Source organism: Microcaecilia unicolor, chromosome 6 (genome assembly GCF_901765095.1).
Source record: "Microcaecilia unicolor chromosome 6, aMicUni1.1, whole genome shotgun sequence".
NCBI classification, from domain to species: domain Eukaryota; kingdom Metazoa; phylum Chordata; class Amphibia; order Gymnophiona; family Siphonopidae; genus Microcaecilia; species Microcaecilia unicolor.
Genome location: NC_044036.1, coordinates 31,587,169 through 31,602,404, shown reverse-complemented (window position 1 = coordinate 31,602,404; position 15,236 = coordinate 31,587,169). Strand labels below are relative to the sequence as shown.

At 47.2% G+C, this 15,236-nt stretch overlaps 1 protein-coding gene across 1 annotated transcript in view; it reads left to right on the top strand.

Moving 5' to 3' along the window:
- USP24 (ubiquitin specific peptidase 24) overlaps window positions 1-15,236 on the top strand; it is a 357,333-nt gene that overhangs the window by 98,090 nt on the left and 244,007 nt on the right. Inside the window, 2 exon segments of the mRNA XM_030207144.1 lie at window positions 14,270-14,335; window positions 14,500-14,574. Of these exon segments, the coding sequence (XP_030063004.1) occupies window positions 14,270-14,335; window positions 14,500-14,574 (141 nt within the window).

The window sequence follows — 15,236 nt, the reverse complement described above, 5'->3', positions numbered from 1 at the left end:
TTGGGAGTCCCCTCTGTTGGTCCCTGTCATGCCCAAGGAGATTGACATCTAGTATCGGATCCACAGTGACCCTAGTTTTGATAAGCTTCAGTTGCCTGACAATTCCATGGTGGTGGAATCCGCTCTCAAAAGAGCTAGGAGTTCCTGGAACTATGCCTCAGCGCCCCCAGGTAGAGAAGCTAGAACCCTGGATTCTTTTGGGAGAAAGATGTACAAGGCTTCAATGCTCATCTCCCGAATACAATCCTACCAGCTCATCACGAGCCTCTACTTGTGAAACTTGGTGCGCAAGTTTTCGGAGATACTGGATCACGCAGTCTATGTCAGGAGGCCGTCCGGATTTGGCATTGGGCTCGCCAACATGGCATGTTCCTTTGAGACACTTATGTGGCAGTCAAAAACAATACCCTGACTGGCAGGATTGCCCGTGAGATCTTCCGAGTGAAGGGCACACCCTCGGTGGATCTCTTTTCCACTCACATCAACCATAAAGACCATCAGTTCTGTTCCAGTTTTCAGGCTCATTGACAAAACCTTCCTTCTCAAGTGGAAGACAGGTCTTCTGTATGCATATCCTCCCATACCTCTAGTTGTGAAAACATTGTAGAAATTCAAGCAAGACCGCGCAGCAATGATTCTGATCGTGCCATACTGTCTGCGACAGATATGGTTCCCTCTAATTCTGGAGTCATTCTCCAATGAACCATGGAGATTGGAGTGTTTTCCGACCCTCCTCATGCAGAAAGAGGGGTCTCTTCTATATCTCAGCCTCCAGTCTCTGGCTTTCACAGCTTGAATGTTGAGAACATAGAATTTGCTTCCTTGGGTCTTTCAGAGGGTGTCTCCTGGGTCTTGCTGGCTTCCAGGAAAGACTCCACTAACAGATGCTATTCTTTTAAATGGAGGAGGTTTACCGTCTGGGGTGACAGCAGGGCCCTAGATCCCCTTGCTTGCCCTGCACATACCCTGCTTGACTACCTTCTACTACCTTGTACAAATCAAGGTAAGGTATACACAAAAAGTAGCACATATGAGTTTATCTTGTTGGGCAGACTGGATGGACCATGCAGGTCTTTTTCTGCCGTCATCTACTATGTTACTATGTTACCTATCAGAGTCTGGTCTAAAGACCAGCTCCATTCACCTTAGTATGATTAATGCTTATCAACATGTAGAGGGTAAATCCATCTCTGGACAGAAAAGTTTGCTTTTATCAAAGCCCCTTGTCAAACCTCCACTCATGTCATAAGGATCTCAACATCGTTCTCGCCCACCATCTGAAGTACTTAACCTGGAAGGTCATTTTCTTAGTGGCTGTTACTTCAGCTTGTAGAGTCAGTGAGTTTCAGGCTTTAGTGGTGAATGCACCTTACACTATGTTTCATCACAACAGAGTAGTCCTCTGCACGTACCCTAAGTTCCTGCTGAAAGTGGTGTCGGAGTTCCATCTGAACCAGTCGTGTCTTGCCATCCCCAACCTCATGCCCATTCTGGTGAAAGCAGCTTGCACACCTTGGATTGCAAGAGAGCATTGGCCTCCTACATAGAGCATACCGGGCCCCACAGACAGTCCACCCAAATTTGTTTTTTTCACCAACAGTATAGGGGTTGCCATCAGGGAAACACACTTTTTCTAATTGGCTGGCAGATTGCATTTCCAGACTGAAGAGAGACCACACAAAGGTGGAAGTACACTTGATCCTCACGAAGAAACAGTCCAATGCAAAGCAGAGAAAGGAGTAGGGAAGGTAGACTCTTTCCAATCAGTGAGAGAGCTGTATAAATGAAAAAAGCAGTTTGTTGGTAACATCAAAAAATGACTCAACATAGCTGTGTTTCGGCACCAAGGCGCCTTCCTCAGGAATCTACAAAATTAAATATAAGTATAAATAAGAAAAAGATAAACACACATAAGAACAACATAAAAATAGTCCAAAATGAGAACAACATGGAAATAATCCAAAATGAACAAGATTTAAAAAAATAAAAAAGGTTACTGTATAAAAGCATGCCAAGAAGTATATATGACATGAATAACCAACAGAAAGATGCATATACATACTTGTATTGAAATAAAATGAAGTAGAAACTTCTTAAACAGAGTATTACTAGTATGAATACTATAAAAACCAATAGAATATAAACATACATTGTTTCAAAAAAGATGTATATATTGTATACATATATATGAAATACCAAAATAATGACAAATCATACAGGTAAAAAGACATAAAATTATACAAATTAGTGTGTGTGGGGTGTAAAGATATTTATATATTAAAAAGGGTATATTTTTTATACATATATATAAGATGCTAAAATAATGACAATCATGCAGGTAAAAAACAGACATAAAGTTATATGCGAGTTGTGAGGGTATTTAAAGATTGCATTTCCAGCCAGGTTGGGCTGGCTCTAGAGGGTCATGTTACAGCTCACAATGTCAGAGCCATGACTGCGTCGGTAGCCCACTTGAGGTCAGCCTCCACTGAAGAAATTTGCAAGGCTGCAACGTGGGCTTCAATCCACAAATTCACATCACACACCCGTTACGAGGCCCAGTTGACCATTGTTTGTTTTTGGTGAGCCTGGATGCTAGGTATCCCCATTTGTGAGAATTAATGCCCTGCTTGTCCTCGGAGGAAGCGAAGATACTTACCTGTAGCAGGTATTCTCCGAGGACAAGCAGGCTGCTTGTTCTCACTGATGGGTGACGTCCACGGCAGCCCCTCCAATCGGAAACTTCACTAGCAAAGTCCTTTGCTAGTCCTCGCGCGCACCGCGCATGCGCGGCCGTCTTCCCACCCGAAACCGGCTCGAGCCGGCCAGTCTTCTTTTGTCCGCACTCGGTACGGTCGTTTTTTCGCCGTGTCGAGCCCCGGAAAGTCGACCTCGCGCGTCCAAAGTTTTTTTGAGCGTGTTTTTTCTTCGGAAAAGCTTTCTTCTAGTGCGGGAAGTGCTCCGGAAACCCTCCCCGGGTTTCGTGTCAATCCTCCCCGTACTTCCAGCTTTTTGCCCCGATAAGTTTTCTTTCGTCGTCGGGGTAGGCCTCTTTCGGCCTCGGTCGAGATTTTTCTCCCTCTAAATTTTGGTGCTTCAATTTTCGCCATTTCGGCTTTTGATTTCGCCGGCGTGATTTTTCCGCCCATGACATCGAAGCCTTCCAGCGGCTTCAAGAAGTGCACCCAGTGCGCCCGGGTTATCTCGCTCACTGATCGACACTCGTCGTGTCTTCAGTGTCTGGGGGCTGAGCACCGCCCTCAGAACTGCAGTCTGTGTTCCCTGCTTCAAAGGCGGACTCAGGTAGCGAGACTAGCCCAGTGGAACGTGTTGTTCTCGGGCTCTTCGTCGGCATCGGCACCGGGATCTTCGAGTGCATCGACGTCGTCAGCGTCCAGACCATCTTCCTCGGCCGCCCTTGCATCGAGTGCATCGAGGCATCGGGCCTCTGCATCGGCGCCGAGACATCGGATAGCTGCATCGACGTCGGTGGTACCGGGACCTCGTCTCCTGATGTCGTCGGACGGTGGTGCATCGAGTGGAGTGCAGGTGAGGGCTGTCCATTCCCCTGCTGGTGGCGGTGAGCCCTCGGGTGGGTCTCCTCCTACCCTGAGGGCTCCTGCGGTACAGCCCCCCCGAGATCGACCCTCTTCGGTCTCGGCCCCGAGGAAGCGACGGATGGATTCTACGTCCTCCTCGTCGGTGCCGGGGAGCTCCGGTGACATGCTTCGGAAGAAATCGAAGAAGCATCGACACCGGTCTCCTCCCCGTGTCGGCACCGAGAGCTCTGGGTCGCCGAGGGATTCGGCACCCAGCAGGCATCGGCACCGAGAGGACCGCTCACCCTCTGTTCAAGAGGTGTCGATGCGCTCCACTCTGGACAGCCCGGAACAGCCTCCTCGCCCGGAACAGGTTCTGACGTCGACGCCTGCATCGACCTCTCAGCCTTTTTCTGCAGCCACTCTGAACGAGAGCCTCCGGGCCGTTCTCCCAGAGATTCTGGGAGAGCTGTTGCGCCCTACCCCTCCGGTACCGGCGGTGCTTGCGCCTCCGGTACCGTCGAGCATGGCGCTGGCTGGCCCATCGCCCAGGTTGAGGTCCCCGACGTCGGTACCGCGTGCGGTGCCGACCGTGGCCACCTCCCAGGAGGGCTCCCCGACTACGTCGGCGGAGGGAGCTTCGCCGATGCGGGCGAGGGAGTCTTCCTCTCGACGCCCCCGTCGTGGACGTGGTTCCACTGAGTCGAGCAGGGCGAGGTTGCAGACACAGGTTCGGGAACTTGTGTCTGACACCGAGGGTGAGGCCTCGTGGGAGGAAGAGGAAGACCCCAGATATTTCTCTGACGAGGAGTCTGAGGGTCTTCCGTCTGATCCCACTCCCTCTCCTGAAAGGCAGCTTTCTCCTCCTGAGAGCCTGTCTTTCGCTTCCTTTGTCCGGGAGATGTCTACGGCCATCCCCTTCCCGGTGGTTGTGGAGGACGAGCCCAGGGCTGAAATGTTTGAGCTCCTGGACTATCCTTCTCCACCTAAGGAAGCGTCCACTGTTCCCTTGCACCATGTCCTAAAAAAGACATTGCTTGCGAACTGGACAAAACCCTTAACTAATCCCCACATTCCCAAGAAGATCGAGTCCCAGTACCGGATCCATGGGGACCCAGAGCTGATGCGCACTCAGTTGCCTCATGACTCTGGAGTTGTGGATTTGGCCCTAAAGAAGGCTAAGAGTTCTAGGGAACATGCTTCGGCGCCCCCGGGCAAGGACGCTAGAACCTTAGACTCCTTTGGGAGGAAGGCCTACCATTTCTCTATGCTCGTGTCCAAGATTCAGTCTTACCAGCTCTACACGAGCATACACATGCGGAACAATGTGCGGCAGTTGGCGGGCTTGGTTGATGCTCTTCCCCCCGAGCAAGCCAAGCCTTTTCAGGAGGTGGTCAGGCAGCTGAAGGCGTGCAGAAAATTCCTGGCCAGAGGAGTTTATGACACTTTTGATGTTGCGTCCAGGGCCGCTGCTCAAGGTGTGGTGATGCGCAGGCTCTCATGGCTGCGTGCCGCCGACCTGGAGAATAGACTCCAGCAGCGGATTGCGGACTCGCCTTGCCGTGCGGACAATATTTTTGGCGAAAAAGTTGAACAGGTGGTAGAGTCTCTCCACCAGCGGGACACCGCATTCGACAAATTCGCCCGCCGGCAGCCTTCAGCCTCTACCTCTACAGGTAGACGATTTTTCGGGGGAAGGAAGACTGTTCCCTACTCTTCTGGCAAGCGTAGGTACAATCCTCCTTCCCGACAGCCTGCGGCCCAGGCTAAGCCCCAGCGCGCTCGCTCTCGTCAGCAGCGTGCGACTTAGCAAGGCCCCGCGGCTCCCCAGCAAAAGCAAGGGGCGAGCTTTTGACTGGCTCCAGCAGAGCATAGCCGACATCCAAGTGTCCGTGCCGGGCGACCTGCCAGTCGGAGGGAGGTTGAAAGCTTTTCACCAAAGGTGGCCTCTCATAACCTCCGATCAGTGGGTTCTGCAAATAGTCCGGCAGGGATACACCCTCAATTTGACATCAAAACCTCCAAATTGTCCACCGGGAGCTCAGTCTTACAGCTTCCAACACAAGAAGGTACTTGCAGAGGAACTCTCCGCCCTTCTCAGCGCCAATGCGGTCGAGCCCGTGCCATCCGGGCAAGAAGGGCTGGGATTCTATTCCAGGTACTTCCTTGTGGAAAAGAAAACAGGGGGGATGCGTCCCATCCTAGACCTAAGGGCCCTGAACAAATATCTCGAAAAAGAAAAGTTCAGGATGCTTTCCCTGGGCACCCTTCTCCCCATGATTCAGCAAAACGATTGGCTATGCTCTCTGGACTTGAAGGATGCCTACACACACATCCCGATACTGTCAGCTCACAGACAGTATCTGCGATTTCAGGTGGGCACACGCCACTTCCAGTACTGTGTGCTACCCTTTGGGCTCGCCTCTGCGCCCAGGGTGTTCACAAAGTGCCTAGCTGTGGTAGCAGCGGCACTCCGCAGGCTGGGGGTGCACGTGTTCCCATATCTCGACGATTGGCTGGTAAAGAACACATCAGAGGCAGGAGCCCTGCAGTCCATGCGGATGACTATTCGCCTACTGGAACTACTGGGGTTTGTGATAAATTATCCAAAGTCCCACCTTCTCCCAGCGCAGAGACTCGAATTCATAGGAGCTCTGCTGGATTCTCGGACGGCTCGCGCCTATCTCCCAGAGACGAGAGCCAACAACTTGTTGTCCCTCGTCTCGCGGGTGCGAGCGTCCCAGCAGATCACAGCTCGGCAGATGTTGAGATTGCTGGGCCACATGGCCTCCACAGTTCATGTGACTCCCATGGCCCGCCTTCACATGAGATCTGCTCAATGGACCCTGGCCTCTCAGTGGTATCAGGCCACCGGAGGTCTAGAGGACGTGATCCACCTGTCCACGAGTTTTCTCGACTCCCTGTATTGGTGGACGATTTGCTCCAATTTGACTCTGAGACGTCCCTTCCAAATTCCTCAGCCACAAAAAGTGCTGACCACGGATGCGTCCCTCCTGGGATGGGGAGCTCATGTCGATGGGCTCCACACCCAAGGAAGCTGGTCCCTCCAGGAACGCGATCTGCAGATCAATCTTCTGGAGTTACGAGCGATCTGGAACGCTCTGAAGGCTTTCAGAGATCGGCTGTCCCACCAAATTATCCAAATTCAGACAGACAACCAGGTTGCCATGTACTATGTCAACAAGCAGGGGGGCACCGGATCTCGCCCCCTGTGTCAGGAAGCCGTCAGCATGTGGCTCTGGGCTCGCCGTCAAGGCATGGTGCTCCAAGCCACATATCTGGCAGGCGTAAACAACAGTCTGGCCGACAGGTTGAGCAGGATTATGCAACCTCACGAGTGGTCGCTCAACTCCCGAGTGGTGCGCCAGGTCTTCCAAGCGTGGGGCACCCCCTTGGTAGATCTCTTCGCATCTCGAGTGAACCACAAAGTCCCTCAGTTCTGTTCCAGGCTTCAGGCCCACGGCAGACTGGCATCGGATGCCTTCCTCCTGGATTGGGGGGAGGGCCTGCTGTATGCTTATCCTCCCATCCCTCTGGTGGGGAAGACTTTGTTGAAACTCAAGCAAGACCGAGGCACCATGATTCTGATTGCTCCCTTTTGGCCGCGTCAGATCTGGTTCCCTCTTCTTCTGGAGTTGTCCTCCGAAGAACCGTGGAGATTGGAGTGTTTTCCGACCCTCATCACACAGGACGAAGGGGCGCTTCTGCATCCCAACCTCCAGTCGCTGGCTCTTACGGCCTGGATGTTGAGGGCGTAGACTTTGCCTCTTTGGGTCTGTCAGAGGGTGTCTCCCGCATCTTGCTTGCTTCCAGGAAAGATTCCACTAAGAGGAGTTACTTCTTCCATTGGAGGAGGTTTGCCGTCTGGTGTGACAGCAAGGCCTTAGATCCTCGCTCTTGTCCTACACAGACCCTGCTTGATTACCTTCTGCACTTGTCCGAGTCTGGTCTCAAGACCAACTCCGTAAGGGTTCACCTTAGTGCGATTAGTGCATACCATTACCGTGTGGAAGGTAAGCCGATCTCAGGACAGCCTTTAGTTGTTCGCTTCATGAGAGGTTTGCTTTTGTCAAAGCCCCCTGTCAAGCCTCCTACAGTGTCATGGGATCTCAATGTCGTTCTCACCCAGCTGATGAAACCTCCTTTTGAGCCACTGAATTCCTGCCATCCGAAGTACTTGACCTGGAAGGTCATTCTCTTGGTGGCAGTTACTTCGGCTCGTAGAGTCAGTGAGCTTCAGGCCCTGGTAGCCCAGGCCCCTTACACCAAATTTCATCACAACAGAGTAGTCCTCCGCACTCACCCTAAGTTTCTGCCAAAGGTCGTGTCGGAGTTCCATCTGAACCAGTCAATTGTCTTGCCAACATTCTTTCCCCGTCCTCATTCCTGCCCTGCTGAGCGTCAGCTGCACACATTGGACTGCAAGAGAGCATTGGCCTTCTATCTGGAGCGGACACAGCCCCACAGACAGTCCGCCCAATTGTTTGTTTCTTTTGATCCCAATAGGAGGGGAGTGGCTGTAGGAAAACGCACCATATCCAATTGGCTAGCAGATTGCATTTCCTTCACTTACGCCCAGGCGGGGCTGGCTCTTGAGGGTCATGTCACGGCTCATAATGTTCGAGCCATGGCTGCGTCGGTAGCCCACTTGAAGTCAGCCTCCATTGAAGAAATTTGCAAAGCTGCGACGTGGTCATCTGTCCACACATTCACATCTCATTACTGCCTACAGCAGGATACCCGACGCGACAGTCGGTTCGGGCAGTCAGTTCTTCAGAACCTGTTTGGGCTTTAGGATCCAACTGCACCCCCCGAGGGCCCTGTTTGTTCTGTTCCAGGCTACACTCTCAGTTAGTTGGTAAATTTTTTAGGTCAATCTCAGTTATGTCCTCGCCGTTGCGAGGCCCAATTGACCATGGTTGTTGTTTTGAGTGAGCCTGGGGGCTAGGGATACCCCATCAGTGAGAACAAGCAGCCTGCTTGTCCTCGGAGAAAGCGAATGCTACATACCTGTAGAAGGTATTCTCCGAGGACAGCAGGCTGATTGTTCTCACAAACCCGCCCGCCTCCCCTTTGGAGTTGTGTCTTCCCTTGAAGTGTATTGTCTTGCTACATACTGGACTGGCCGGCTCGAGCCGGTTTCGGGCGGGAAGACGGCCGCGCATGCGCGGTGCGTGCGGGCGCGCGAGGACTAGCAAAGGACTTTGCTAGTGAAGTTTCCGATTGGAGGGGCTGCCGTGGACGTCACCCATCAGTGAGAACAATCAGCCTGCTGTCCTCGGAGAATACCTTCTACAGGTATGTAGCATTCGCTTTCCCCGAGGACACAGGGGAGTTATATTCTCACAATCCCTCTCACCTCCCCTTTGAGTTGTGTCTCTATTTATTTTTTTATTTTTACTATTTTGCTGTAGTATAAAACTAAGGAGACTGTACTCTCGCTGTGGGTGGGAAGGCACTTGCGCATGCACAGTGGAGTGTGTCTCGCGCTCCACCAAACGTCACCCACTTGTGATAATATAAGCCCTTCTATCCTCGGAGAATACCTGCTGCAGGTAAGTAACTTCGCTTTACCTTTACAACTCTAGCTTTGGACATTGGATGCATTGTCTTATTTTATGGTTTACTCCCATCTCTAAATGATTTAGAGATGGGAGAAACTAGCGAGGTAATTAAATTTGCCGATGACACAAAGTTATTCAAAGTTGTTAAATTGCGACAGGATTGTGAGAAATTACAAGAGGACCTTACGAGACTGGGAGACTGGGCGGCTAAATGGCAGATGACGTTTAATGTGAGCAAATGCAAGGTGATGCATGTGGGAAAAAAGAACCCGAATTATAGCTACGTCATGCAAGGTTCCACGTTAGGAGTTATGGACCAAGAAAGGGATCTGGGTGTCGTCGTCGATAATACACTGAAACCTTCTGCTCAGTGTGCTGCTGCGACTAGGAAAGCAAATAGAATGTTGGGTATTATTAGGAAAGGTATGGAAAACAGGTGTGAGGATGTTATAATGCCGTTGTATCGCTCCATGGTGCGACCGCACCTTGAGTATTGTGTTCAATTCTGGTCGCCGCATCTCAAGAAAGATATAGTAGAATTGGAAAAGGTGCAGCGAAGGGCGACTAAAATGATAGTGGGGATGGGACGACTTCCCTATGAAGAAAGATTAAGGAGGCTAGGACTTTTCAGCTTGGAGAAGAGACGGCTGAGGGGAGACATGATAGAGGTATATAAAATAATGAGTGGAGTGGAAGAGGTGGATGTGAAGCGTCTGTTCACGCTTTCCAAAAATACTAGGACTAGGGGGCATGCGATGAAACTAATGTGTAGTAAATTTAAAACAAATTGGAGAAATTTTTCTTCACCCAACGTATAAATAAACTCTGGAATTCGTTGCCGGAGAAAGTGGTGAAGGCAGTTAGCTTAGCAGAGTTTAAAAAGGGGATGGACGGTTTCCTAAAGGACAAGTCCATAAACCGCTACTAAATGGACTTAGGAAAAATCCAAAATCCCAGGAATAACATGTATAGAATGTTTGTACGTTTGGGAAGCTTGCCAGGTGCCCTTGACCTGGATTGGCTGCTGTCGTGGACAGGATGCTGGGCTCGATGGACCCTTGGTCTTTTCCCAGTGTGACATTACTTATGTCCTCTACTTGGCTCACTTTTATTACATAGAGCAGTGATTTAACCTATTGTGATGTCATAGTGGCTCATTCCACCAATAAGAGCCAACCTCATTAGTGATGTCACAATGGCTTGATTGTATAGAATGTTTGTACGTTTGGGAAGCTTGCCAGGTGCCCTTGGCCTAGATTGGCCGCTGTCGTGGACAGGATGCTGGGCTCGATGGACCCTTGGTCTTTTCCCAGTATGGCATTACTTATGTACTAATGCTTGATGGACAATATCATCCCAGTGAAGGACTTTAGGGCTATTTCTTTAAGATAACTAGAGAGAGACTTTCATTCACTTGTGCAAGTTGCTCAACCATTCTGCTGCTAAGATTATCGAGGGATATTATATGGGAAACAAAATTGCCAAGAGAGAAAGAAGTAATGCATTGTGATTGTCTGAGAAGTTTATAGAGAATAAAGTAAGGAGGGAAAATTGAGAATAGATTTTAAGTTGTCATTCTGAGTAATACGAAGTCCTCATTATCAGTGACCTTCTTTGATGCATTTTCATTATTTCCAAAAGATTAAATATAATTCAAATCCAATGAGACATCCAAGTAGACCTTCATATGACATATTTGGTCCAAGGAAAGTATATTTTAAAACTTTTGTATATAAAATGAGCACATGATCACTGATGGTAACTAAAAGCATCTGACTTAAATGTGAAGTCAGCACAGCCTGAACCCTCCGAAATAATGGAGGTATTATTTCATTCTTAAAACCAAAATAGCATTGTTGGGAGGAAGGGGTTGAAGGTTTTAGAGGTTTTTTTGTTTGTTTGTTTTTTCTTCTGATTATTATTTTTAGTTTTAGCTGTATGTTGCAAGTCAGAAAAAAGCATATGTCTACTTGTTTAACTTCCCCCCCCCCCCCACAACCCCATCACTCCTTGGTGACAGGAAAGACAATGCCACCTGGGTCCATAGTCTTGGCTTGTTACACTGTAAATGCAGCAGCAGCCTTCAAGCTTAACAACTGGTGAAGCTGGTGACCTTTTCCGATTGTGCCTACATTTGTAATAGAATGACGGTCACATAGCAGATGCTTAAATGCTGCATTCTGTGTTCACAGTAAGAGGATGTATTGGAACTGGTACAAAGTGACACAGTAAATTTATAATTAATGACATAAAGACACAACATGCTCCCTATCCAAAATCCAGACTTTTCTTTTTACTTACCTTGTAACCAAGTTCCTATTGAACATTCATCCAGCCCCCTCTGTTTCCCAGTTTAGATCTCCTTGGTGATGTATTCCTTTAGTGTATCCTGAGTAAGATTTTATTGACACATTCAGTTTTCTCCCTCATGTTTTTGGTGTACGTAGGGTAGGTTTTTTTCCGGCTTGGCTCTTACAATTTATACAGTCCTGGTACATTTATTCTAATTTTGCTTTGTTTAGCATAAGATCATACTATAAGAGTAGCCATACTGGGTCAGACCAGTGATCCATGTAGCTCAGTATCCTGTTTCCAGCAGTGGCCAAGCTAGGTCACAAGTACCTGGCAGAAATCCAATTCGTGGCAACACTCCATGCTACCAATCCCAGGCCAAGCAGTTGCTTCCCTGTGTCTGTCTCAATAGCAAACTGTGGATCTTTCCTCCGGGAACTTGTCCAAACCTTTTTTTTAAACCCAGATACTCTAACTGCTGGTACTACATCCTCCAGCAAAGAGTTACAGAGCTTAACTGTTCGTAAGTACATAAGTATTGCCACACTGGGACAGACCAAGGGTCCATCAAGCCCATCATCCTGTTTCCAACAGTGGCCAATTCAGGTCACAAATACCTGGGAAGATCCCGAAAAAGTTCAATATATTTTATGCTGCTTATCCCAGAAAAAAGCAGCGGATTTTCCCCAAGTCAATTTAATATGGTGTATGGACTTTTCCTTTAGGAAGTTGTCCAGACCTTTTTTAAACCCCGCTAAGCTAACCTCCTTTATCACATTCTCTAGCAGCAAATTCCAGAGTTTAATTACACATCGAGTGAAGAAAAATTTTCTCCGATTCGTATTAAATTTACTACTTTGTAGCTGCATCGCATGCCCCCTAGTCGTAGTATTTTTGGAAAGAGTAAATAAACAATTCACGTCTACCCGTTCCACTCCACTCATTATTTTATAGACCTCTATCATATCTCCCCTCAGGCCATCTTTTCTCCAAGCTGAAGAACCCTAGATGCTTCAGCCTTTCCTCATAGGAAATTCGTCCCATCCCCTTTATCATTTTCATCGCCCTTCTCTGTCCCTTTTCTAATTCCACTATATCTTTTTTGAGATGTGGTGACCAGAATTGAACACAATATTCGAGGTGTGGTCACACCGTGAACTGATACAAAGGCATTATAACACCCTCACTTTTGTTTTCCATTCCTTTCCTAATAATACCTAACATTCTATTTGCTTTCTTAGCCGCACAGCACGCTGAGTAGAGGGTTTCAACGTATCATCAACGATGCTGCCAACATCCGTTTCTTGGTCAGTGACTCCTAACGTGGAACCTTGCATTACGTAGCTGTAGTTCGGGTTCCTCTTTCCCACACGCATCACTTTGCACTTCCTCACATTAAACATCTGCCATTTAGATGCCCAGTCTCCCAGTCTCGTTGAGTGAAAACATATTTCCTCCGATTTGTTTTAAAAGTATTTCCATGTAACTTCCTCAAGTGTTTGCTAGTCTTTGTACTTTTGGAACGAGTAAAAAAATTGACTTACTTCTGCTCGTTCTACATCACTCAGGATTTTGTAGACCTCAATCATATCCCCCCTCATCTGTCTCTATTCCAAGATGAAGAGCCCTAACCTCTTTAGCGTTTCCTAATATGAGAGGAGTTCATCCCCTTTATCATTTTATTCGCTCTTCTTTGAATATTTTTTAATTCTGCTATATTTGTTTTGAGATACGGCGACCAGAACTGAACGCAATACTCAAGGTGAGGTCTCACCATGGAGCAATACAGAGGCATTATAGTATTTTTGGTCTTATACACCATCCCTTTCCTAATAATTGCTAGCATCCTCTTTGCTTTTTTGGCCGCCTCCGTTCATTGAGCAGAAGATTTCAGTGTATTATCTACAATGACACCTTGATTTCTTTCTTGGTTCCTAGTCAAAGATGCACTATAAACGAATCCAACGGAGGAAACCAAGGTGCTGGCTCACAAAGACCTTTCTTCCATTCTCTGTCTCTGTGGAAGGAGAACTTGATTAATCAGACCTTTAATGAAAAACTGTGTGAACTTGCAGTTCCTAAACTTGGGAAAAAAAGACTCCTGCAGCTCTGTTTGTCTTCCCCCAAAATAAGCCAGTACTGATACCAATAAGTATTGTCAACTGAAATTTGGAAAAAAAATATCTAAACTTCCTAGCCAGTAAATCCAGTGGTAAACCACCTTCTGCTGTCCTGTAACTGCATAGTGCGTTTCTGGTATAACTACTGTCTGAATTTGGCAATCATGATTTAGCTCCACTGACTGTCTCAAGGAGAGGTTAAAGATGCACATGCCTGGAAACCTAATCAACTTCCAAACTTAGAAATTGTTCCTCTAGATCAGGGTTTTTATGGTACGTTGGCAAGACAGAACGGGAGAAGCTTGTGCTTATTTCCATCTAAGCTATACCCTAGTTCTTCATAAATTGAGGAAATGGATTTCCAGAGCTGTCAGTCCTCCTCTTCGCTGAACACTAAAAATGTGCTTTTGCTTAAAGTAATAAGGCAAGCCAACTAGCTCTGGATTTTAGCACTGAATCAATTGATGTACAGAATTAGATATTTGGATTCAGGGGCTACCATTGGTCAGTGATTCCTGTGAATGTCTGTTGCTGCTGTGGTGTACAAATGGCACACTATCCCAGTGCTAGCAGGGAAAACAGCACTGCCACCTCCTGAGAGAGGAGACACCTTTGGTTTTTCTTGGAACTTTTTCTCTTTAAAAAAAATAGTTTCTAGATGTCACACAGGAAGTTCTTACTCCTTTTTCCACTGCTATGATTGAAACAGAACATTAATTGCTCTTCTTTCCAGGCAGTGTCTGCACTGGTTCAGCCCTTAGGGGGATGTGCCGAATACCTCAACTCTTCTACAGTACAGGTAAAACATAATTGCTTGTTTCCTTAATAAACTCTGTATTGCTTATAGTTCTATATGTTCTTTTAATTGAATAAAGTTATTCTACCACAGTGGAGGTTCTCTGTCTTGCAAAAAGACTGAGGTTTTTTCTTTTCTGTTTTTTTTTGTTTTTGTTTTTTAAATAGCCCATGCTGGACCCAGTCATTCATAAAATGATTCAGTATGTTCAAAATGTGGAAGAGAAGGACCTTAAAGACAAGGTAATCATTTTTGAAAGACTGTTCGATCTGAAAATGCATTTACCATTAATCCTGAATTTCTGATCAATAATTAGCTGTCAAGATTTGTGCAATTGAAGATAGTAATACAGCACTGTGACTTATAAAAACCTGAATGTTTTTTTTGAAGATTATGTACAATCTAGAGCACAATACTTTGGCTTAAAAATTGTTTAAATTACCTTTTTCTTTGAAATAGCTTCTAAGTTCAAGGTTTATAATTTAAATCCTCCATTCAGAAGGATAGTTAAATAAGAGGTGTTGCCTTACATACTGACAATTTGATGCTTTAAGGAATAAGAGTAATAAGATAAAACAGACAGAGACTCAAAACGTTTCAAAGAATAACAAAGTTGTTAAATGCAACCACTTCAGTCCCACATTTGGGATTTTTATCAGGGAGACAACTAGCCAGAATGCAGGGCTTAAATAAAGTAGCTGAAGCGATTTACATTTGTCCACTACCTGCTTTCGTTTTTTGAAAAGAACAAGCGAACGTACAGTGGATCCAAAAAAACCTCTCACAATGAGTGTCTTCCTGAACAAGGTCTTTATTGAAATCTGCACAACTGCCCCGACACGTGACGTGTTTCGGCCGGGAGGCCTGCGTCAGGGGTCTAAATGTGTCTGATGCAAGAAATACC